The 24011-nt window shown below is 36.8% G+C and overlaps 2 protein-coding genes across 4 annotated transcripts in view; one reads left to right on the top strand and one right to left on the bottom strand.

Moving 5' to 3' along the window:
• LOC149844872 (uncharacterized) overlaps positions 1 to 14071 on the bottom strand; it is a 47997-nt gene extending 33926 nt beyond the window's left edge. Inside the window, exons 1-6 of one of the 2 annotated variants that reach the window (XM_089995333.1) lie at positions 13913 to 14071; positions 13340 to 13475; positions 13077 to 13262; positions 6416 to 6601; positions 5349 to 5766; positions 5044 to 5162 (exon numbers count right to left, since the gene is read on the bottom strand). In XM_089995333.1, coding sequence (XP_089851459.1) covers positions 5044 to 5162; positions 5349 to 5766; positions 6416 to 6601; positions 13077 to 13262; positions 13340 to 13459 — 1029 coding nt within the window. In that variant the 5' untranslated portion in view covers positions 13460 to 13475; positions 13913 to 14071. The remainder of the gene's footprint in view (positions 1 to 5043; positions 5163 to 5348; positions 5767 to 6415; positions 6602 to 13076; positions 13263 to 13339; positions 13476 to 13912) is intronic. The other variant, XM_089995334.1, reaches the window with a different exon arrangement.
• Positions 14072 to 17973: 3902 nt separating this feature from the next.
• Positions 17974 to 20013, top strand: LOC149844871 (membrane-associated protein VIPP1, chloroplastic-like). 2 transcript variants are annotated; one of them, XM_089997372.1, is made up of 5 exons: positions 17974 to 18135; positions 18228 to 18310; positions 18704 to 18768; positions 18867 to 18941; positions 19776 to 20013. In XM_089997372.1, the coding sequence occupies exons 2-5, from the start codon at positions 18250 to 18252 to the stop codon at positions 19800 to 19802; spliced, it is 228 nt and encodes a 75-aa protein (XP_089853498.1). In that variant the 5' UTR covers positions 17974 to 18135; positions 18228 to 18249; the 3' UTR covers positions 19803 to 20013. The 2 variants fall into 2 exon arrangements, with proteins under 2 accessions (XP_089853498.1, XP_089853499.1); XM_089997373.1 differs by having other exon boundaries at positions 19338 to 20013.
• The last annotated feature ends 3998 nt before the right edge of the window (positions 20014 to 24011 follow it).

Here is a 24011-nt window from a genome sequence, read left to right as displayed (position 1 = left end):
CTATATCCCTTTGCAACTAACAGAACTTTATATCTCTCAAGAGATGAGGCATCGAACAGTAACCATTCGAGCCACAGGGGTAAACGTTTCTTCATAGTCAATCTCGTATTCTTGACTATATCCCTTTGCAACTAACCGAGCTTTATATCTCTCAAGAGATCCATCGCTCTTAGTTTTTACCTTAAATACCTATCTGCACTCTATTGCTTTCTTACCCTTAGGAAGAACTTGAATTTCTCAGGTTTTTGCTTTGTTGAGAGCTGAAAGCTCACATTCCATTGCTTTCAGCCACTCATCATTCTTTTTGGCTTCTTCGAAGTTCTTGGGTTCTACATAGAAATGAATGGCGCTAAGACAAGCTCTATGTTTAGGAGTAAAAGAATCATATGAGATGAATCTAGAAGGCATCTTTCTATTTCTCTCAGTTCTTCGTAGATTTTCAACATTTGTTGAATTGGAACCACTAGGTTCACTGTATTTTTCAATCGCACTCCTAAAACTGTTTTTGTCTCTATGGGTATATGTTATAGGGTTTCTTGATGCCCCTTCATCACTGTATTGGGAGATAGGAGGATGGAAGGGAATATCTTCTTCGTCTTCTTTATCATTGGCCTCATCAGGAGTGAGTTCATCATCACTATCATCATTATGAGCTAATAATTCAAATAAAAATGAGTAATCCATGCTTTCTTTAAAAGGTTCACATATTTCAAAACCATTAACATTTTTCAAAAAACTCACATTTCTGAAAACATATAATTTATTATTCTTAATATCATAACAATGAAACCCTTTTTGGGTTTCGAAATATACAAAAAAGGTGCATGCAGGCAATGGCTTTCAATGAAAGCTTGTCGTTTTTGTCAGTAAGAACAAAACATTTGCAACCGAAAATTCTCAACCAACTATAGTCGGGTTCTTTGGTATACAACATTTCAAAAGGCGAGATATTGTTCAAGCTTTTCGAAGGTAGTCGATTTATTAGATTAAAAGATGCTAAAGCAACTTCATCCCAAAAACCTTTTGGAATGTTTTGAGAAATAAGTAGAGTTCGAGTTGTCTCTATTATGTGTCTATGCTTTCTTTCGGCTAATCCATTTTGTTGAGGGGTTTTCGGACAAGATCTTTGGTGAAGAATATCATGACTTTCAAGATAATTTTTGAATTCACTTAAAAGGTATTCTCCACCAGAGTCAGTTCTAAAAAATTTTAGATCCCCATTGAATTGATTTTTAATCATCATATGATAGATTTTAAACGTCGAAAAAACTTCATATTTGTGTTTAAGAAAATAAATCCAACAATACCTTATGTAGTCATCAACAAAAAATGACATAATATGCAAAACCTCCTTTTGACAAAACAGGTGTCGGTCCCCATACATCCGAATGAACAATTTCAAAAGGTCTTGTTGTAAACATAGATCTTTGACAAAAAGGTAATTTTTTCATTTTCCTAAGTATACAATCGTTACAATTTAAATCACTTTTACATAAACTTTTAACAAAAGGTAAATGAAATTTTTTTACAATATTTGGATGTCCAGGTCTCTTATGTCACACATTAATATATTTTTGTTAGACAACATTACAAAATGGGTTCTTTGGAATTTGAAGAGAATCGACGTAGTAAAGATCGCTCTTCATAGAGCCTTCCCCAATCAACCTCACGGACCGACGATCCTATATCCAACATTTGTTAGATGAAAATTTTATCACACCCATGATCCGAGAGTTGAGAAACCGAAAGTAAATTTAAGTTTAATTTAGGTATAAATCTAACTTTTGGAATAAAAAACCCTTGTTTTTCAAAATTTTCAATTCCTTTTACTTCAAAATAGGGATGGCAGTGGGGCGGGGCGGGGGACAAGGTCTCCACCCCCGCCCGCCTCAAGATTTTATCCTCCACCCCCGCCCCGCCTCCCTGGCGGGGATGGATTTTATCCTCCACCCCCGCCTTCATCCCCGTTTCATGTCCTCCATCCCCGGTTCAAACGGGGATGAGGCGGGGCGGGGCGGGGATATTGCGGGGAAAAGTGGTCGGGGCGGGGACGAGGCGGGGCGGGGAAAAGTGCACGTCCATCCCCGCCTCCACCCCCGGATGGGGATGGATTTTAACCTTCATCCCCGCCTCCATCCCCGTTTCATACCCTTCATCCTCGGTCCAAACGGGGCGAGGCGGGACGGGGCTCCGCTTTCCCACGGTCCACTGCCATCCCTACTTTGAGTAATCGAAAAAAGAACTCATACTTGGGGTCATGTAAAATGAAGCACTCGAATCTAAAAGTCACGATGTCTTACCAGGAGGAGAAGAGGTTGACATGGCGGCTCCAGAAATATCCCCTTTGAAGAGAGGTTGAAGAGCATCCACAATTTGTTGCAATGAGAGAGCTCTATTTCAAGATGATGATCACTCTTCCTTTTGAGGTTGGGATGTGGTAGCCATGGCTAACAACTTCTTCCATTTTGGACATATTGGCTTGATGTGCCCCGGTTCCTTACAAAAGTTGCACAAAAAGCTTGCTATAATCCCTCTTTCCTTCTTGATCGCTTGAACTTTGGTTTTGATTCTTGAAATAAGGAAACTTATAGGTCCTTAAATTGCTCCCCAGTCTTGAAACGGCATTAACACCTTCATTTTCTTCATTATTGGAAGGTGTTGCTAGAACACTTGGGTTGTTCTTACTTATACCCATACATGTCTCTTCCCCACTTAGTTTAGTAATTACATCTTCAAGAGAGGAGGAAGTGAAGGCGAATAGGAGAGACGATCGGATTTGTTCAAATTCGGGCCTAAGCCCATTCAAAAAATTGAAAAAACGATCTTTTTCTAATTGCTTGTGCTTAAGCTCAATAGCCTCTCCGCTCCATTTGGGTTCACGCATGGCAAGCTCATCCCAAATGGAAGACAACTCCGCGAAATACTCTCTAATAGTCATTTTGTTTTGTTGAAGGGTCAAGGCCCTTTTTTGAAGATAGTATTTGTGGGACAAATCCCTTAAAGTGTACATTTTTTCAAGGTATTTCCACGCTTGAGAAGCTTTCTTAAACTTTATAATGTTGGCATTGATTCTTGTTTCCACGGACGAGAAAATCCATGAGAGGATTTTGAAGTTCCTCATCTTCCATTCTTCATGTTTTTTGGTATAATCTTCAAAAAAAATTATTTTTCCTTTCTCCATCAAGGTGATCTTAGGCTCCGGTTCGGGAATCGAGCCTTAGACATAGCCCCAAAGCCCTTTTCCTTTAATATGCGCCTCCATATTTTCGGCCCAAACGTGATAGTTGGAGCCATTAAGTTTAAAGCCGAGGGAGAAATGAGAGTCTTTTTCACCCATTGGAGAGGAGAAATGAGAAAAAAAGATATGTACCTCAAGAGATTTTTAGATCTTTCTTGGTGGAAGAATCTTCTAAAGTATTGGATGAACGAAAGGATCCACCCCAATCACCAAATATTTGAGGGCATATTTTTCGAGGCACCAGAAAAATGTGAGAATCCACACGATCTTTCTTTCTCCAACCTCGCTCTGATACCATGTAAAAGTATCATCAACAAGATACTATGATCAAGACCTTAATATTCTTGATGATAAACACGTGCACAAAAGCACAACCCACTAAATCTCACAAATGATCAAAGGCATAAAAAGAATAAAAAACACTTTATTAATCACTTGGGCTTTTGACCCAAAGCCATGAAGAATACAATAGAGGGAGGACCTTTATATAGGGCAAGGGAAGACCCTTGGAGGGGCTCCCACATCTCCAATGGTCACAAATGTGACCGTTGGAGGGGCCCAACGACTAGTGGTGGGCCCCCCAAGGTACTTGAGTACATTGAAAAGAAAAAAAAAATGGGAAAAATAAAGAAAAGAAAAAAGGAAATTACAAAAAGTCTTGAATATGCGTAAAATGTGTGAAAAGACATAACTACCCCTACGGCTACAACAACAACAACAACAACAACTACGCCTTCATCCCAAAACAATTGGGGTCGGCGATATGAACCAACAAAGAAAATCATTATGGGTCTTCCACATGAATCCTTCTCCTCCATTCATTTCTATCCAATGTCATGTCCTCGGTGAGGTTCAAAGCATTCATATCCTTTCTTATCACCTTCATCCATGTCTTCCTAGGCCTACCCCGACCTCTTTTAACTAATATATTTTCCCATTTCTCCATCCTTCTAACTAGAGCATCATAACTACCCCTACGGCTAATAATAAATAAATCTATATTTTGTATATATAATAGGTAGATACATATACATATATTATATATATGTATTACCTTATATATATAAAATATATATTGGATTACAAGATTCAATTACATAATTTAACAGTTATCCCATTGAACCCCAGCTCATAGTAGTTATACAGGTCAATATTGATCTCTAACAACAAAAGTATTGCATGTTTGTAAAAAAAATTAGCTAATGTTACAAGTAACAATCCTACATAACAACATATAATTTTCTTTTTCTTTCCCGCACAGGTTTTGTACTATATACATAAATACATACATACATATATATGAAAATATCTACTTAATTTATATATATATATATATATGAAAACATCTACTTAATTTCTGAACATTTTCTAGTTTTTCAGATTATTACAAATAACATTATTAGTCTTTTTTTCCACACCTTCTAGTAAGATTTCTTGCTTTGAAATTAGTTATCATATTTCTGAGAAAGAAATATAGTACTCCAAAGTAATTCCCTGGTGTGTGCATTAGTGTCCATGAACATGTGCATGTGACGCCCCAACATATCTCCGATCTATATGTGCAGCAATGTACAACTTATGTTGCAGCTCAAATTCTCCAAACAAACCCTTTTGCTTGAAAAAACAACTTATTATACTATCTTCAAGAGTTATAAGAGAAACACACATCAGAAATGATCTCTACATATGTTTAAAAGATTTTATGTCAGTTTCTAATTACACAGAACTCGGTGCAAGAGAAGAAAACAAGAATTCCAAAGATCAATTAACAGTAACACAAAGCAAGTATCAAGCGAAAAGCTTACAGACGAAAGACCAGGATCTGGGGACTCCACAAAATAGAGAAGTTGGGATCCAATACGTGGAAGAAAATTCTTCTTCTCCGTATCCAACTGCCAACAAACAAGAACTCCTTCCTTTCCACCTACAAGATATATAAGAAAATAAGCAATGATATTCTTTTATTTTGTACTCTTAATTTAACCACTTATGGTGAGCCATCAAAGAGTAAGTAGAAGAACCCAAATAACAGGATCTATTAACCAAATATTTGATGATCTTATATAATATTCAACAGGACAAGAATAGCCTGAATCAAAGGTTTCTCCACCTGAGAATAGATACGCCCCATCAGAGGAAAATGAAAGAAGTTTCACTTCAGTTGGATGCCAATGCCATGTTGAACAAGAGTCAGCATCATCATTGTCTCTCACACCAGGCCCTTGGTCCTCAACATTTGTCATACTCTTATTCAGAGAATGTCTATTGACTCTATTCTGAGAAAAAGTTCTATTTCCAAACCCTCTCCAAATCAAAATTCTTCCTGTGATATCACCACCAGCAACAATCCTCTCACTTGGGTGAAATGCCAGAACTGTCAATTTTTTGGTATGGTGTAGTTTTATCTTCCTGACCTCGTTTTGATTGAAATCTTTCACGGGAACATTCCATACAAGAAGTTTGTTCACATTGCACATGCCAAAGAAATCACCAGAGCTGCTAACAACCAAAGATTCAGCGTTTGACGTCTACAAGATGAGAAGCATGTGTCAAACAATTTGAGGAAACATAACCGGTACAAGTTTACTTGAAATAAAAATGACAGTCAACAAGAAGACGAAAAATATCAAACAATGCGGTGAACACCCAGACCTAACCTGACTTAGCTTGGGTCAGGTCAGCCCATTGGATTTCAGGTTTAATGGGGTATTTCAGTCCTATTCAGAATATTCTAGACATCCATTAAAAGATCATTTACTTCTAATCCAACTAGTCATGGTAATAAAGGCACTCACATTGAGCTGAAGAATTCAGCTGAATGCAATGCAGAAGCAAGACACCCTAAAATTGAAAGGAAGAAACCTTTGTCACACAGTTGAAGCCTCAAAACCAAGAAAAGCACATTTTCACACATAAGATTTTTCCTGTGGCACTCTTAGAAGTCAAAACTCTAAGGCAGGCCATTTTTTGATAATTTTGTTTAATGGAACCACTCTGAAAGTTTAACGTAGTAAAATCTTTTATTACCAATTTACCATCTCCTTGTAAAGTTTTGGCTTTTTCCTTTTGTCAGAAAATCCTACACCACACATGCACACAGACACACACAGGTACAACACGTGCATGAGCACACCAACACAAAAAATGAGAAACAAAGGCACATGGAAATAAGCCAACCTCAGTTAAGAGACCTCTAAGTAGAACTGATTTTGTCAAGTTAACCAGATGAACTTGCCCGCTTGTTACTTTCTGCTGCCCACTACCATTGCTTAAAAGATCTGGACTTTCAACAGAAACAATAGCATATAAGTTTGATAACTTATTACTGCTATCTATATTTGAACTTGATGTCTTTGGAATAACCTGAAAGAACAAGACTTTCATAATCAGTTATAACTGTGATTGCTTTCAAAGGTAGAACTTCAAATAGAGTTTGAAAGACAAGCACCAGAAGTGAACTGAATACCAAGTCAAAATCCATCCAGCAATAAAGGCAACTCTTAGTAACACAAATGACTTAGCAACTTCAGGGTATCAAGTGTGATTATCAGGCACATTGTACTTTCCACACCAAAAGAAATGTAAAAGGGCAAAAATCTAATAAACCTAAAATGGGTCCCACTAACATAATTCAAACAGTGCACTGATTGAGTCTTGCAGACTCAGCACATGGATATCAGCAATGAGATCTCTAAAATAAGTTGTTCACTCAGCGAAAAACATTGAGAAAATTTGTACAGTTTTTCAAAAACATTCACAAAATGAAAGACTGATTGTTCCTCTTTAAAAAAATATGGAAAATTGTTATGATGTCAGAGTATATTGGTTTTATCTTGGTATGAAAGCTTTCCTAAATGTTTTTGATGAACAAAGGTCAAAGCAACGGTTCTCAGATTGGTTCTAATAAAGAAATTTTATTGGCAGCATTGGTAGGGCTGAGTTTCAAACAGAATGAGCAAGGAGTATAGTATATTGATTCGGGTGCAACAAACCATGTCACTGGTGATGTGGGTAAGTTCTCTAAATTGGTTTCATATTTTGGTAGAAACAATATTATTACTAGAGACGGTAATCGTCACCCCACAACTCATTCTGGAAATGTGTCTATTTCCTTTCCATTCAGTTGCATGATGTCTTTTGTGCTTCCAACATTAAAAAGAATATTGTGTTTGTGTCTAAACTTGTTGATGATACTAATTCTTACGTTGAATTCACTCTCTGCTGTGTATGTCAAGGACATTCGAACGAAGAAGACGCTCATTATGTACATCTTTAAGGAAGATCCTCTTGTTGCCCATGCTCAGTTGAAATCAAATTTGAAGCTCGTATCGTCCTCTTCTGCAAGCATTTTTAGTTTGTCCAAGTTTAATAAGCCAGATATTTGGCACAATCGATTAGGTCATTGTAGTCGTGATTTTTTTAAGAGATTGATTTTCAGTAATTTGTTGCCTAAGACTGTTTAAGTCAATAAACTGATGATCACATTTGTCCTAGTTGTCGAGTTTGCAACAGTCATGTTCTTCCTTTTAATTCTTATAATAAAAAAGTTTCAAAACCAATTGACTTATTTATTCTGATGTTTAAAGCCCTGCTCCATGTTCTTTTTCTAGCAACCAATATTATGTTATCTTCATTGATGATTATTCTTGTTACACTTGGATCTTTTTCATGAAATGTAAATCGAAAGTGTTTGGTTTGTTCAATAAATTTTATGTTTATGTTCGGAATCAATTCTCTTCCAATACTCTTAATTTTTAGACTAATGGGGTGGTGAATATTCATCTAAAGAATTTATTGATTTTCTGCAAAATTGTAGGATCAATTGTAGAGTTTCATGCCCACATGCACCCCAGTAAAGTGAAATTGCTGAAAGAAAGCATTGACATTGTTGAAAGTGCTATATCCATGATACATGCTAGTGATAGTTCTATCAAACTTTGGATAGAGGCCTTTCACACAACGGTTCATGTTATAAACAGGTTGCCCACGAAAGTCCTCCAAAACAAGTCCCCATATTTTACTTTATTTGGATGTCACCGAATTATGGTGATTTATGTTCTTTTGGATGCATTTGCTATGTACATGTTGATAGATCGCAGCAAAAAAACAAATTTTAAAATAAGGCATGTATTTACAAATTTGTCGGCTATGCTAATAATTATAAAGGTTTCAGATGTTATCATATTAAAACAGGGAAGATCAAGAACTCAAGAAATGTTGTTTTTTATGAAGTCAATTTTTCAGGGAACACATAGATCTTCATCGCAAGACAACAAAATGCTTGAAGTTTATTAACCTGGGTTAAGTGCACATCTTTTTCCATGCGTGAATGATTGAGCAGCAGATCAAGAAGATGGCTCACCATTGTAGCCGTACATGATAAGGTGGTGAAAGACACCTCACATGCTGAATTTAATGTGCAAAACGAGACAAATAATGTGCAAAGTAATGATGGCAGGTTCAAAGAGGGATGTGTTTATTCAAGAATAAGCAAAGATGACGTCACTCATGGAGAGAACATCATGCATTTGCCCATGCAGGCCGGTGACAACAATCAGCCAAATTCCTTAAGAAGATCGGCTAGAGTGAGGCACTCGATTGAGAGATGGGTGAGCTACGAAAAATTTAGTGTTGATTTTCAAGCCTTTTTTACTCAAATTGAAAGACAAGAAGAACCTAAAACGTTCTAACAAGCTGTGAAATCCAATAGGTGAATTAAAGCTATGAATGAGGAAATAGAGGCTTTACATGAGTGTTGAACCTAGGAAGTAGTCAGAAGACCACATGACAAGAATATGGTTGGATAAAAATGGTTTTACAAGATGGCAACATCAAAAGGTAAAGCTGGTTGAAAAAGGATTTACACAAAAGTATAGTCAGGATTATGAAGAAACCTTTAGCCCTGTGGTGAAGATGGGGACAATACAAATTATTTTATATCTTGCAGTTGATCATGGTTGAAAATTAAGTCAACTAGATGTCAAAAATGCATTCATGCATGGAGATTTGAAGGAGAAGGCATATATGGAGCAGCCACTAGGTTATAGTGAGAATGATAACAAGTGTAAATTAAAAAGAAAATTTATGGCTTTAAACAAGCTTCATGTTCTTGGTTTGAGAGCTTCTCCTTGGAGATTCAAAGGTATGTATTTTATCGCTCTCCATTGGATTATTCGCTATTTATCTACAAAGGAGATGACTTCATTGCCTTGCTTCTCATATATGTCAATAACATAATTATCACCAGCAATCTTGATCAGTACATTAATGAAGTTAAGGAGTTATTGAGTAGAAAATTTAAAATGAAAAACCTTGGTGTATTGAGGTACTTTCTTGGGGTTAAGGTAGATAGGAACAAAGTCACCAGAAGCACATGGGGAAGCACGCTTCCCCGAAGCACGAAACATGCTGGGAAGTGCAGAAAAAAAATGAGAAGTGTGCTTCCCATTTAGGGGAAGCTCGCTTCCCCCTTTTTTTCATTTTTTTTTTCTCTTTTTTCACTTCCCCCTCGCTTCCGGTTCACTTCCGAGACGATTCCTGGTTTGCTTCTAAGTCATCCCACGCTTCCCGCTTCCTAAAATTTTGAAAGTGCCTCGCTTCCCGCTTCCTTGGCTGGCAACTTTGGATAGGAAGCATGACAGCCTTATACTGACCCAACACAAATATACAATGGATCTACTCACTAAAACAAGAATGAAGGATTGCAAACCCATGTTGACCCCTACTCCAATCCATCAAAGCTTTAATGTGAATGATGGAGAAATATATGAAGATCCAACCCAGTCCAGAAGTATAGTTGGTATGTGTCACTCCGCCTGATATATTTTTGTTGTTAATCAAGTGTCACAATTTATGTGAGCCTATAACCAGGCATATGGAGGTAGTAAAAAGGATTTTTAGATATTTGAAGAGGTCCATAGGAGATGGTTTGATGTATAGAAAAGGATCAAGTGGAGAAGATGTTTTAAACATTTTGGCTTATTCATATGTAGATTGGGCAAAAGACACAAATGAGAGAAGGTCAGTGTTAGGGTATTGTGTTTTTATTGGTGGAAATCTAGTGTCTTAGAGCAACAAGAAGCAAAAAGCAATAGCTAGAAAGGTTGAATACAGATCAATGGTTGTCGTGACAGCTGAAACGACATAGATTAGACATTTGTTGAATGACTTAAGTGAAGTCATTTCTAAATCTATGTTGTTATGTGACAATCAATGAGTGATCAAAATATCCTTTTATCCTATTCATCATGGAAAGACAAAACACATAGAGATAGATCAACACTTTATTAAAAGGAAGATTGAGGACCAAGAGTTAGAAGCAAGATTTGTTGGGACAAAAAATTAGATTGTTGACCTGTTCACAAAAGGGCTGACCAGACAAAGATTCTGGTTTTTTAAGAGCAAGTTGTTCATGGTAAAAGACCATGTACAACTTGAGGGAGGCTATTCAGACGTGATGAGCTAAAATCCGGATTGGATCGTGGATCCAAGAACCAGTCTCACAGTGTTATCATATTACACTTATTGTCTATGTCACATGGGTGCGGGTGCGGGTGCGGGTGCGACACGGGTGCGGCGCAATTTCAAAAATTTTGGACACGGGGACTCGGCTATATATATATATATATATATTAATATATATATATATATATATATATAAGACTCGGTCAAAGTTGTGCCCATTAGGGGACAGGTGATGAGTTGTGAAGGCATTCTGTACACTTTCTTCATACAGGAATAATTCACTTTTGGGCACTTTCTTCATACACTGTAATAATTCACTTTCTTCATACAGGAAAAAACCACAAAAACTTGAGTTGTGCCCATTCTGTACTTAAAACTTGAAAGTGTACAGGTTTTTTAGTTGTGATGGGTTTTTTTCCTTACAGCTGTAGCCCAGAAAATTTCAAAAAAAAAAATTCAAAAAAAAAAAAATCCAAAAAATGGACCAAAATGACCCTGGGTGCGTTGACCACACCCAGGGTCGGGTTGACCGAGTCCGAGCCGCACCCGTGTCCGCACCCGTGTCGGTGCGTGTCGACGCGGGTGCGGCGACCTTGGAGCCGAGTCCGTGTGACATAGCTTATTGTCTGGTTACCTTATTACCCCTTCCTGTATAGTTTTTTCTTTATTTGTTTATAGGGGTATTTGTGTCATGTAAAAGATATTTGCTTAATCTAAATGGGAAAAGGAATAGGGCAAGACATATATTGGGGATCATGCAAGATTCAGCCCCTCTATGTTGTGTCTTTCCTTCTCTTCTTGCAGTGAGTTCTGGTATGATCCATGATTTATCACACACACATGTACACATGCAAATTTCCATTTTTTGTATGAAATTAACTCTCAAAGTTTTGACATTTTTTAATCACCAAAATATTCACAAAACTTACTAATGGACCTAATGACTATAGTAGAAGGCTACCCCATGCATTGCACTATGATACCTTCTACAGGCGAACTTTAGTCAACCTCTTACCTTAAAGTAAACAACCAAAACCACATCAAAGTCTACATTTCATTGGGTACAAAATTATCCATGAACCAAACAAGTCCATTCAGCTAATCGAAACTTGCTCTCTGTAGGTAAGAAAGACACCTGAAAACTTATACTCTCACATGAAAAGTGATAAACTGCATCTAAATCATCTACCTTGATAACACTCTACTTAGCATGCATGCACATATACACATACAAAGACATCCACATGTCATATATATATATATATATATATATATATATATAGAGAGAGAGAGAGAGAGCAATAGGTAGCTGTGCAATCCATAGGAGTGCAACTCGAGTGGAGGTTTGTTGGGCGTCCATCGCAGGAGTGATGGACGCTCAGCATTTTTCCTGCAAAAAATGCTGAAACACCGTCAAAAACGCGCAAAACAGCCTTTAGTGGCGGTTCTCGACCGCCGCTAAAGGCCCCAGTTCCGCTGGGACCTTGCTAAAAAGGGTTTTTATTAATGCCAGGCGCATCCTGGGACCTTTAAAGGTGGTCCAGAACTGCCACTTAAGTTCAAAAAAACGTAAAAACAAGCTTTTGCATGTTTTTTGCACCGTTTTCGTGTGGTGGCCGTCCATCAGGCACGATGATGGACGGCCAGCATCATTCCACTGTAGCTGCGCACCTAAGGATTGCGTAGCTATGAATTTTTCTATATATATATATATATGTGTGTGTGTGTTACCATCCTAATATTCAAGTGATGCCTATAACAAAATTTAAATGAGGGTTCCTTTCTCTCCCTTCTACCACACCACGTCACTTACCAATCACTACTTTAACCTCATCTAGGACTTCAAGAGCTTTAAGCACATGCAAGAAATGTGGATCCATTTAGTTAAAAATTAAAACAAAGACCATCTTCACCCTTTCAATTTGAAAAAAGATTATCACACTCCACATCTTCATATATGTTAATGCACACATCTATGGACAAAATTTAGCAGAGAAAACTGGATATTTTCTCATATGTATTTGTTGTCATTTATTGAAGAACTAGAGACCCAGTAAAAAAAAATTAGATTAGTTGGCACAGTTAAAATAGAATACATGGACATTCTGCTAAGGTATACATTCCTTTACGTGCAGATATATGTGTCATTTGACGAAGAACTAGAGATCCACTACAAGAAATCAGTTTTAAATCGGCTGGCACAATTACAGTAGAATACATGGACAAGAATTCAGTATACAAATGACACGGTTGAATCAGCATTTCTTATAGTTAGGAATGTCACAGTAAAATCAGGACATTAATGGTCATTACATTGAGGTAGAAAACTGAACAAAAGAAAATGGGGGAGATGTAGCACAAAAACCACACTCACCATGGAGAAGATCGGAAGCCGAACATCCACCGTCTTAATCAATTCTGCCGACGCAAAGTCCCAATATCTCACAGTACCATCCAAAGACGATGTCCAGCAGTTGCATAAAAGCTTACTTGCAAGACCAGCAACTCGTACAACAATTACAGAAGTAACTGGCGCTGTATGACCTTCCAACTCTGATATCTGTAACCAAGAGTTCACGGACTGAGAAGACCATATTACAACATAACCGAAGATTAAGTGGGGGTATGAAAGATTACCAGCAAGCTTGTGGAGGTGCTGAAGATTGAAACAGTATTCCCCGTACAGACAAACAATTTCTTTCCATCATTAGAGAAAGCCGGAGGCCGAGACACCAAATTCTTTCCTCCGGTCATCATGTTTGTCAATATATTTCTAAATCAAACAATGCATAGAAGAAAGAGAAAGTGAAGGTTAGCGTCATATAGCGCACCAATGACATAGGAACATAGAATAGAGGTTCTGAACTAACAAGAATATTTAACTAAAAGCCTCAATCTAAGCGTACACTTTCACCAATCTTAACTACACGAAAAACTGGAGGCTACCATTATTCAAACCGAGTAATTAAATTAACTAATATGCTTTTCTATGTGAAATATTTTGTTGGTATCCTGAAAATGCTAAATATATCAGACCTACAAAGGATCTCTATATGGTAGCTCGAATTTCGTTAAGGAATTTCATATAACACGTGGTGTGCCCAATATGGAGAACGCAAATACTCATGAAACATGTAGAGAAATAGAGCAAAAGGGTGAGTATGAAAAATCGACACCAACAAAAAGAAAAAAGGCGAAAAAAAGACTAACCTTGATCAGTATGAGCAGGGAGAAAGTCCGAGATGAGAAGAGAAGGCGGGTGAGATGAGGAAAGTCAAGGTGGAGAGAGAGAGAGGGTTTTAGGGGAGGCAGGCGGATGGGGAGAGCGGCGGACCACGGATGCTGCTTACAAATTCTTAAAAAAAAAAATATATATTTACGACGAGGAACCCTTGCCAAACCGGGTGGGGCGTAAAACTAAAATTTCACTCACGCCCTTCAAACAATGTTGTTAAAATCGGTTCACTAGGTGAATCGGTTTCTTAAAAAAAATAAAAAATCGAATCGTTTGTGAATCAGTACATTTAAAATTTAATTTTTATTAAAAACTCGAAAAATAAATAAATAAACATAAAAAATATAAAAAATAAGAAAATAAAATTTTTAAATAAATGCAAAAATTAACAAAACAATAAATGCCAATATTCACCCAAAAGCAAGCTGTGCAAGGCATCATAGAGTTCACTATCTTCAGCCACAATAAGCCATTTTGGATCATAATGCTGGTGATGTTTATGATGATGAATATGGTGGGTGGTGGAGTCTATTGAAAATAATCATAACAAAGATAGATGTGCGTGACAAAAAAGCTCAACCAAGTCTGGAATTTCAAACAAACTGTCCACGCAGTTCTCACCCCATCTAAGTCAAAATAGAATGCATACGGTTGCAGCTTTATCATAGTTACAGATGGCCATGAAGATTAGATGGAATACAATTATATAAATACACGAACTTATGGCCAGTGGGACATGGTTTATTCTGTCCCCAGTTCAGCGAGCTTTTTCCAATAAATGAACCACAAAGAGAGGGACGGTGGCCGGAAAGGGCTGCCAAGGGCAATAGGCGGCCTTTCTGGCCAGAGAGAGAGAGAAAGCGGCCATAAATGCAAAGTAAAAAAGATAAAATAATTACTAATAAATTATACTAATTCACCACATTAAAAGTTCAAATTAAATCTCTAATCCTAAAAGCTTTATAAATTATGTATTTATGCTAATTGATAAAAAAAAATCCAATATTCTAACAGAAGTCAAATTAAGCAATATTCATGAATTTATGCCTAATGATAATTAGAAAAAAAACACAAAAAATCCTAAAATCACAACTAGAAATTTATGTCATTCTAAAAAAAAATCAAAATCTTAATTCCTACAAATGTTATTTGATAAAAAAACATAATATTTTAACCAAAATCAAATCATGTAATATTCATATATTCATGCCTAATAGTAATTTAAAAAACAAAAAAACTAAAACTATAATTAAAGATTTATGTTATTCTAGAAAAATCAAATCAAAACCCTAGTTTTTATAAATATCACAATTATGCATTTACGCTAATTGATAAGAGGGTTCATAATATTTTAACCAAAATAAAATCATGCAATATTCATAGATTCATGCCTAATGGTAATTAGAAAAAACACACATAAAAGCATTAAATCCAACAAACATAAAAAATTATGCATTTGTGCTAATTAATAAAAAGCTTTAATATTCTAACCAAATTCAATCGCATAATACTCATCAATTTATGCTTAATGGTAATTTGAAAACATATAAAAAAAACTTTGAACCACAAACTAACCGTTTATGTCATCATTTATCCGCCCTAGACTTGCAACCAGGAGCATAGTCACATTGGGGCCATGGTGGGCATGTGCCCACCGTGACCTGAAATTTCCCAATAGGGGTTGTAATCATGATGGGCAGTGCCCACCCTAACCCATATGGTGGGTAGCTGGTGCCCACCCTGACTTTATGTAAAGTCGGGTCGGGTCAGGGTGGGCACCCTAGACCCAACCCATAACCTTGCTCGAACTCAGCACTGAGCTTATCATCTGTTGAGCCGAGCCTTAACTCATTACGAGCCGATCATGAGTTGGCTTGTTATATATATATATATACATTATATATACAATGAGCCAGTACGAGTCAAGCACAATTTGTCATGGCTCATTTATCTAAATGAGCTAGCTCATAGCTCGGCTCAACAAGCTCAATTTCTGAGCCTAGCCAAGCTTCTCATGAGCCAAGTTGAGCCTTGGTTGAGTCCGAGTTATGATTTTAAGTTGTGTCTTATTATTATTGTTATTATTTTTATTTTTACTCAAAGAAACTACTCCAGTCAGAGAGACCTAGCTGCATTGTCTCAGTTTGCCTATAACACTTAAGATTTCTCGATAATTTTCTAAAAAATAAAAATATAATTTATGTTTCAATTCTTGTCAAAATTTTATTTTGGATAATTGCAATTTTAGTATTTGGATCCTGAAGTGGACCTTGAATATTGTAATTAGGACTCATGGTGGGATGCCGATTAGATATAGATCCACTTGGAATAAGAGTCCAAGATAAGGACTCAAGCCAAGTCAAGGTCCAACCCAAGGTAAGATGTCTTCACCTTCCTTTCTCTCCTACTTTAACTTATTAGTCCTAAATTGTTTCTTTAATTGATTAAGAGTTCTAATTAGTTAAGTTGTATAAATGGTTTTCTTATTAAATTAGAAATATTAATTAATTAGGATTCATAAATTGTTCTTTACACTACAAGAAAAACCTCGATTAGCGACGGAAATTTTGCGACGAATTTTTTTCGTCGCAAATTTACGATGAACTAGTGAGAGAATAATATCCGTCGCTGACCTTCGAAATATTTGCGACATTATCAACAAAAAAAATGTCCGTCGTTACTTAGCGACGGATTGGCGACAAAAACTTTCTGTCCAAGAACCATTACAATTTAGCGACGAATAAGCCGAGAAGTATTTCATGGCAAAATCCATCGCTAATTAGTCGTCGCTAATTTTCAATTAAATTAGAGCGCTAAATTCTCCCTCTCTCTTTCTCTCTCTCGTTACAGAGTTGCTTAGGGCGTTTCGCCTCCCTCCTCCCCCAGGTCGACTCCGTCGGCGCCCGTGTCATCTCCGGCGACGACCCCTCCGCCGGCGGCGGCACCAAGCCGGGCGGCTTCCTCGCCCACCTCGCTTGTAGATTTAACAGGATCGGGTGTGTGAGAGGAGAAACGTGGAGAAGGAGGATTTGGGGGAGTGATTAACGGCCTGCGCTGTTGCTTAGGGCGTTTCGCCTCCCTCCTCCCCCAGGTCGACTCCGTCGGCGTCCGTGTCATCTCCGGCGACGACGACGGCGATGACCCCTCCGCCGGCGGCGGCACCAAGCCGGGCGGCTTCCTCGCCCACCTCGCTTGTAGATTTAACAGGATCGGGTGTGTGAGAGAAGAAACGAGGAGAAGGAGGATTTGGGGAAGTGATTAACGGCCTGCGCTGGTTCCCTCTCTATCCGTCGACTTGCTCGTCGACAATATACTGTATAAGGAGGATTTGGGGAACTGCGCTTGTTCGATATGCCTCAGCACCGTCACCATAGACCTCGCCGGAATGGATCCTGCAGAAGACCCATCGTCGCCCCTCCACCTGTCGTACCCAAATCGCCCACAGGTGCGGAGGAGGGAAGCCGAAGCGTGCGGGCGAGGGAAGTGGGACGCGCTCCCGTCCCTCTATAAATAGGACCCCCCGTTCGACCAGCTTTGGTTGAGGGATTACGTTAAGGGCTTCATCCTCTGCGTCTTCTTTGTTTGCCTTTCTTTTTTTCTCTTTCTTCTTTCCCAACGGCGATCAGGTACTCTCTTTCTCTCTCAGGGTTTTTACTATGGTTAGGGTTTCTTTCGTCTCAATTTCATGTAGATTTCGTGTATTTTTTGCTGGAGTGGTTGCCCTTAGGGTTCGTGTGGAATCTGGAAATTGGGGTTAGGGTTTGGTTCTGTTTGTTATTGTGAAGAGCGCCACCTGTTGATCAACTTTTGGAGCTGCTTTTTTTTGTTAACATCATGGTAGAAAAAATGCTTCACAGGCAGGGGTTACAGGCTTTTGCATGGGTGGTGCGCTGTCCATTGCAAGTGTTGCTTTGGTTCCAGAAGTTGATGCTGTTGTGGCATTCTATGGTGTTCCTTCTTCAGAGCTTGCAGATCCCTCATTGGTTAAAGCCCCATGTCCAAGTACATTTTGGAGAGCTCGATAATTTTGTTGGCTTCTCAGATGTTACAGTATGATCCTTTTTGTCGAGACTCTTTCCACAACTGTGGCATTTGCTTCTCTTGAATTATATTTTGATCTTTGATAGCTTCTGGAGAGCAAGATACAAGAAGCCAAATCAAAGAAAGATACTCTCAAAGCATGGGCACAGTTTGCAAAGTTTGTCCTTCTCATGTCTTTTCTTTTTTTCATTTTACTTGAAATTCTAAGAATTTTCTCTAGAATTGAACTTTGTATCATGTACCTATTAGGACTGCAACAAAAGTGAGTGAGATGTTGGGTAATATCGATACCAGTAGTGCACTTTCTATGTTTGAGAAGATGGAAGAAAAGGGTAGGGAGATTTTATTCCCTATAATGTTTTCTTTTCTATTGTTGAGCTGAAAATGAAAATATTTTACATGGGTTGAGCCAGAGATTACACTTAATGATTTTTTCTGTTGTGATATGTTTAAAATATAATGGAATCTCACTGTATTTCCACTTGATTTGGTCCAAGCTATGATCCTTTATGAATTTGATAACCAGCCTGAATTGGATTTCCTGTTGTATTATTCCCTGTTGGAGTTGGTTTAAGTTCTCAAAGGTCCACATCACAAGGAGGCTAGTGATCTAAAACTCTAAAATTCCAAAGGATATGTAAACTAGTATATCAAAATTTCAGAAGCATTTAACCTGCTTTTTAATGTCAATGAAATAATTTGCTTCTCAATGTTCTCATTTACAGTGCTGGCAATGGAGTCACAGGCAGAGGCCCTTAATCAGTTGTCCACTGATGATCTTGAAGGGAAGGTAATGATGAATCTTTTACAATGATAAATTGTAGTTTAATATGTCACTGGCTGCCCTAGTATTATCTGTTTATTTGGATATTTCTCTGTTCTTTGCAGTTTGCCTTATTAGAGAGTTCATCTGTTGATGATGATCTTGCAAGTTTGAAAAAGGAATTGTTAGGAAGCTCTATGGTATGTATTGTCGATGCTCATCATAGAATGATTTATTCTTCTGGTTCCTTTTTATGATTCCATATTGGATTCTGCAGTTAGTTCACACATTGGTAAAAGCTAGCTCTTGATCATCTTAGCTATTGTTTAATTGATTTGACTTCTGTTGTGAATCCCAAGTTGATTTGATTTGGCTACATCTTGGGAGCCACTAAGATCCCCTACCAGATTGGTTGTTTCCAGATGGAATGGTTTCTTTCAGTTCTTCAAAACCACAATCTTTTTTTGACCCTTTCACCTTTTCAGCATCAGAATCTAGACAAATATTAGAATTTTTAGATGGGGGTAATTTCTTTAGAAACCTCATTATACCAAGTTGAATTTTGGCATCTGAGCTTTTCTGACCGAAACATTCAGGTGCAAGACTATCTGATGGACCCAAGTTAGTATACTTAATAACAGCATTTTGAACATCAGTTTCAACATGGCAAAAACTGATGCGAGAGAACCCTTCACTTAATTTTGGCATTTCCTGCTTTTGGAGCATTCGATTCACAACTGCTGCAGCCTTTCCTCCTTGCAAACCTCCTTAATGTTCAGTACGCTTTACTGACCGTGCAATGCAAAGTTACATTTTCATCTATTTTGTTCATTTCAAAAGAGGTCCAGGCACCCGTTACATTTTCATCTATTTTGTCATTATGATTTTTATGCATTCAATGAAATGATGGTTAAAAATTCATAAGTTCTTTGTATGCTTGAGATATTTAAGATGTGCTACAAGGATCTCATGCTTTCTCTTGAATTCTCTTAATACACATGAGTGCAGTAAAGTCAATGATGAGTGGTTTGCAGATGAGGATAAAGTTCGCAAAGCTGTAGGCTTGCTGGAGAAGCCAGTTGTTGAGATAATGCCTGACTTCTTCATGAACAGATTGGTCCAAATGTGTCAATATCTGCAAATGCTCGTATTGGAGCTGGTGCAAGACTTAGCAGTTGTATCATTCTAGATGATGTTGAAGTCCAAGTTGGCTTTAATGCTGTAACAGAGAGTGCATTAATTATCTATATGTACAAATTGATAATATTGCAATGCTTGTTATATCAACAGGAACATGCTTTGGTTATTCATGCCATCGTAGGTTGGAAGTCATCTATAGGAAGATGGTCACGAGTTCAGGTAAATTTTTGCTTCCCTTTTCCTCTGATCAATAATACCAATTTCTGCGACCTTTTTCCCTTCTCTTTTTCCTTTTTTTTTTGTCTCCCAGACATCTAAACTGCCTTAGCTTCTACAGAAAATATTCTGAAGTTATTGAATGACTCGTGTTAGTTAAAGTAAGACCACCTAATTAACCATGTCATATGATCTTGAAGTAGGGATTTCTAGATGTTAGCTGTAAAAATTCGATTAGTTAATTCAGTTAAGGTCATTGAATAGAGTGGAAGAGGCAGGGGGGCTGGTCTGTATGCAACCTGACGTCATATTTGGGTTTGTCATCTTTTGCTATATCGGACACACGATCCTTCAGCTAAGTGCTAATTTTAGGAATAAGTTGATCCTCTTTTATGTTCTCATGCTTCGTCTTCTATTCCTTGTTTATTGTTTGAAACTTGCATTTGAGGCCTATTAAAGAGCCATTATGTCATTGCAACCCCTGATCTAAGCATATAACTTGAAACAATGGTTTTACTGCACACAAATCATGAATAAATAACATACTAAAAAATGGAAAAAATGATATGCGGGTATTTCACTAATATGATTTAACAACTTTGTTTATGATTACCAGAGTTACCGAAAGCGCCATAGAGAGTGGGGAAGCGCCATATGATTACCAGGTATTTCACTAATATATATATTTTTATATTTTTTAACATTAGCGACATATTAGTGACAGAAATATCTGTCGCTAATCCGTCACCAATTACACTCAGTTGATGGGTTGCGACGAATTTAAAGTCATCGCTAATTTAGCGACGGTAATAATCTATCGCTAAGCCGTCGCTAATTAGTGACGGATTGACGACAAATAAATTCTGCCGCAATTTAGCGACTAAGAATATGCGACGAATAACGTCCGTCTCTAATACATGTTTTTCTTGTAGTGTTAATTAATTAAAAATCCAAATTAGCTAGGTTGCTTAATTGTTTTTTTGTTCAATTAAAGGACATCTTGAGAATGGTTATTTAGAGAAGAGCTTTCTTCCCTCTCCCACACACATCTCTCTCTCTCTCTCTCTCTTTTCTTCTTCTTCTTTCTCCTCTCTTATGCCTCTCTCTGAGAAAAATTCCATATTGATGCCTGGGTGGGTGTGGTTGCATCTCCATTGAGTGTGGAGTTGTTGGAAGAAGCCGACCAACGAAGACAATTTCAAGAAGAGGTGTTCATATTTTTTGGTTGATTCTTGAAAAGTTATATTTTATTATGTATATTTCGATCTGATTAGTCCGAAAGATAAATTTATTTCTCTCAAATCGTAGTCCCATAAATCTTGAAATTTTGTGAAAATATTACGTATATATTTAAGGAGTCACAGATCAAATCCTAGAGTCGGATGAATTGTGGATTGCGATACATGCCCTCAGTAAGTTGGCACATAAATTTTGTCTTGATAGTGAGTCTGTAGAGACAATATTTTTGTAAAAATCATATCTCCTAAAATACTCAAGATCTGTCTAAAATTTTAAAGTGTTAGTCTAGATATGAAAGAACACAGCTAAAATTTGAGAGGTTGACTCCTCTCGGGTTGAAAACAAAAATTCGTAGAAGATAGTCCAAAATTTGTAATTTTATTAAACATGTTCTATCAAATAACAAAAACAATGTGTTTCGAGATTTTTAGCTCTTAACTGGAATCAAATTAAATTATGGATTTTTGTGGGCTTGAATCTAACATATGAAAACAACCACATTAAAAATCACATTTAATTTTTTCTAGATGATTTATAATTGATTTTGCTTGGAAGAGACAAAATTGGGCATGTCTATTTTGTGATCAGAAAATAGTCTCTGTTTCAAAAATTTTATTTTTTTGTCTATAATGAGTTAAGGTCTAGTTTTTTAGGGTATGTATTTAACATGTGTAAGAACCTTCAATTAAAATCTCAGAGTCTAAATCCTTATGTATGATTTATGTCAGAATTTATAATGACAAGCAAATTTTTATATTATTAGTCCCAAGTTAGGAGATTTTTTTATTGAATGCATGAGATGGTCCCGGAAGTGAACCAAATGTATATGTGATGGTTCCAGAAGTGAACCAAATAGATATGTAACATACTCATGAATAGTATGCTGGCATATTGAGGTAGTGTGCTTGTTCAATCCTTTATGAAGATCCTTTGAATATGAAGATTTAAATTTTGTAATGATGTTATAATGTACAACATAATATTATAATGTGTAGCATGAAATTATAATATAAAACATAAAGTATGACATGTGGTGTCATAGTGCAAGATGTCATGAAAAATATGCATGCACACATGAATGCTCATAAGAACATGAATAAGTAAATAGTTTAAAGAAACTAATGTGGTGTCATAAGTGCACGAAGTTATTAAAAACATGCATGAATATCATAAAAACATGAGTGAGTAATTGGTTTAAGGGTACCAAGGGCATACTAAATGGGTTATCTACATGAATGTGCTCATAAATTGTCTAACTGCTATGAGTGGGCGGTATGATGCTATTGTCATGAAAGGCAATGTGGAAAGTATCCTTGAAAGGTACTTGTGCTTTTTGGCTATGGAAGGTTGAATGGTAAATGACACATGAATAAAAGTGGATTGACCTATTGCCCCAAATAAAGCGAACCCATAACTCATTTAGACTGAGTCTACCTTAAAGAGAATAGATGATACACACTTTGATAGACCACGTTATAAATCTGCAAGAGCGAGAATACTCATTTGGTTCTTAGTTCTCGAAAGTTAGAGAGCATACTACCAATATTATCCTAGGTGGTATATCAAAGTCTTCTACAAAAGTTTGTTAGGATATTCTATTTGTATTGCCACTGGTGGGGTTTCTCTTAATCATGAACTACCCACAGTGGATCTGTTTTAGTAAATCACTCAGAAAATTAAAATACATATGGCATAATAAACACTCTAGTGGTCTCTTTTGATTCAAGACTTGTCTTGTGAGTACCCACAAAAATGCTAAGCAAGAGAATTAATGCATTAGAATTGATTTGGTTCACTTTTTGATGAACTTGTATTGAAATCATGCACTTGATGATTAAAATGCTTAATCATTGATATGTTATTGTTTTGTAATATGTTGTATGAATTTACTTGTTTTAGTTGTCCATCTAAATGCATTATGATTGTTATGTTGAATTGTATATCACTACAAGTATGAGGGTCAATGCGACGATGAAAGGTGTTGTTATTGCTCTCTTTGACACCATTATAGACCTATAAGGGTGACAAAAAGTGGTTGTCTAATTTTGGTCTCTGTTGAGAATTAACGACGACAATTATAAGTTGTCATTAAAGGATACATCCCAATAACGGTGATTTAGCCTATAATGATGATGACCCTATAATGGCGACTAGCCTTTAACTGTGACTTTATAGTCACCTATATAGGAGATAACGATGAGGATTAAATTCTGTTATAGCCTATAATGGAAAGCATGAAGTCATCGTTATATGCTACAACGACAACCTCATAGTCACTATTATAAGCTATGATGGTTTAAGACCTATAACAATGACACAAGAATATCATCGTGAAAGCCTATAACGACAACCTAATAGTCGTTGTTATAAGCTATAATGGGATTTAAGACCTATAACAATAACACAGAAATGCCGCCGTTATAGGCCTTAAACCTACAAAAATAATTTTTTATATTAGTTTTATTTTTTATTTTTTGCAAAAAATTGCATATGAAGCAATAACAATGAAAAAATTCAACAATAATAATACAAATGGAATCACTCAAACAATAACAATTCAACATTACATTTAACAAAATTCAAACAATAACAATGCAACAAAATTCAACAATAATAATGCAAATAAAATCATTCAAACAATACATTCAACAAGATTCAAACAATAACAATGCAAA

This window comes from Nuphar pumila, chromosome 2 (genome assembly GCF_984573655.1).
Source record: "Nuphar pumila chromosome 2, dmNupPumi1.hap1.1, whole genome shotgun sequence".
Classification (NCBI taxonomy): Eukaryota; Viridiplantae; Streptophyta; class Magnoliopsida; order Nymphaeales; family Nymphaeaceae; genus Nuphar; species Nuphar pumila.
This window is presented reverse-complemented; position numbering and strand designations above follow the sequence as displayed.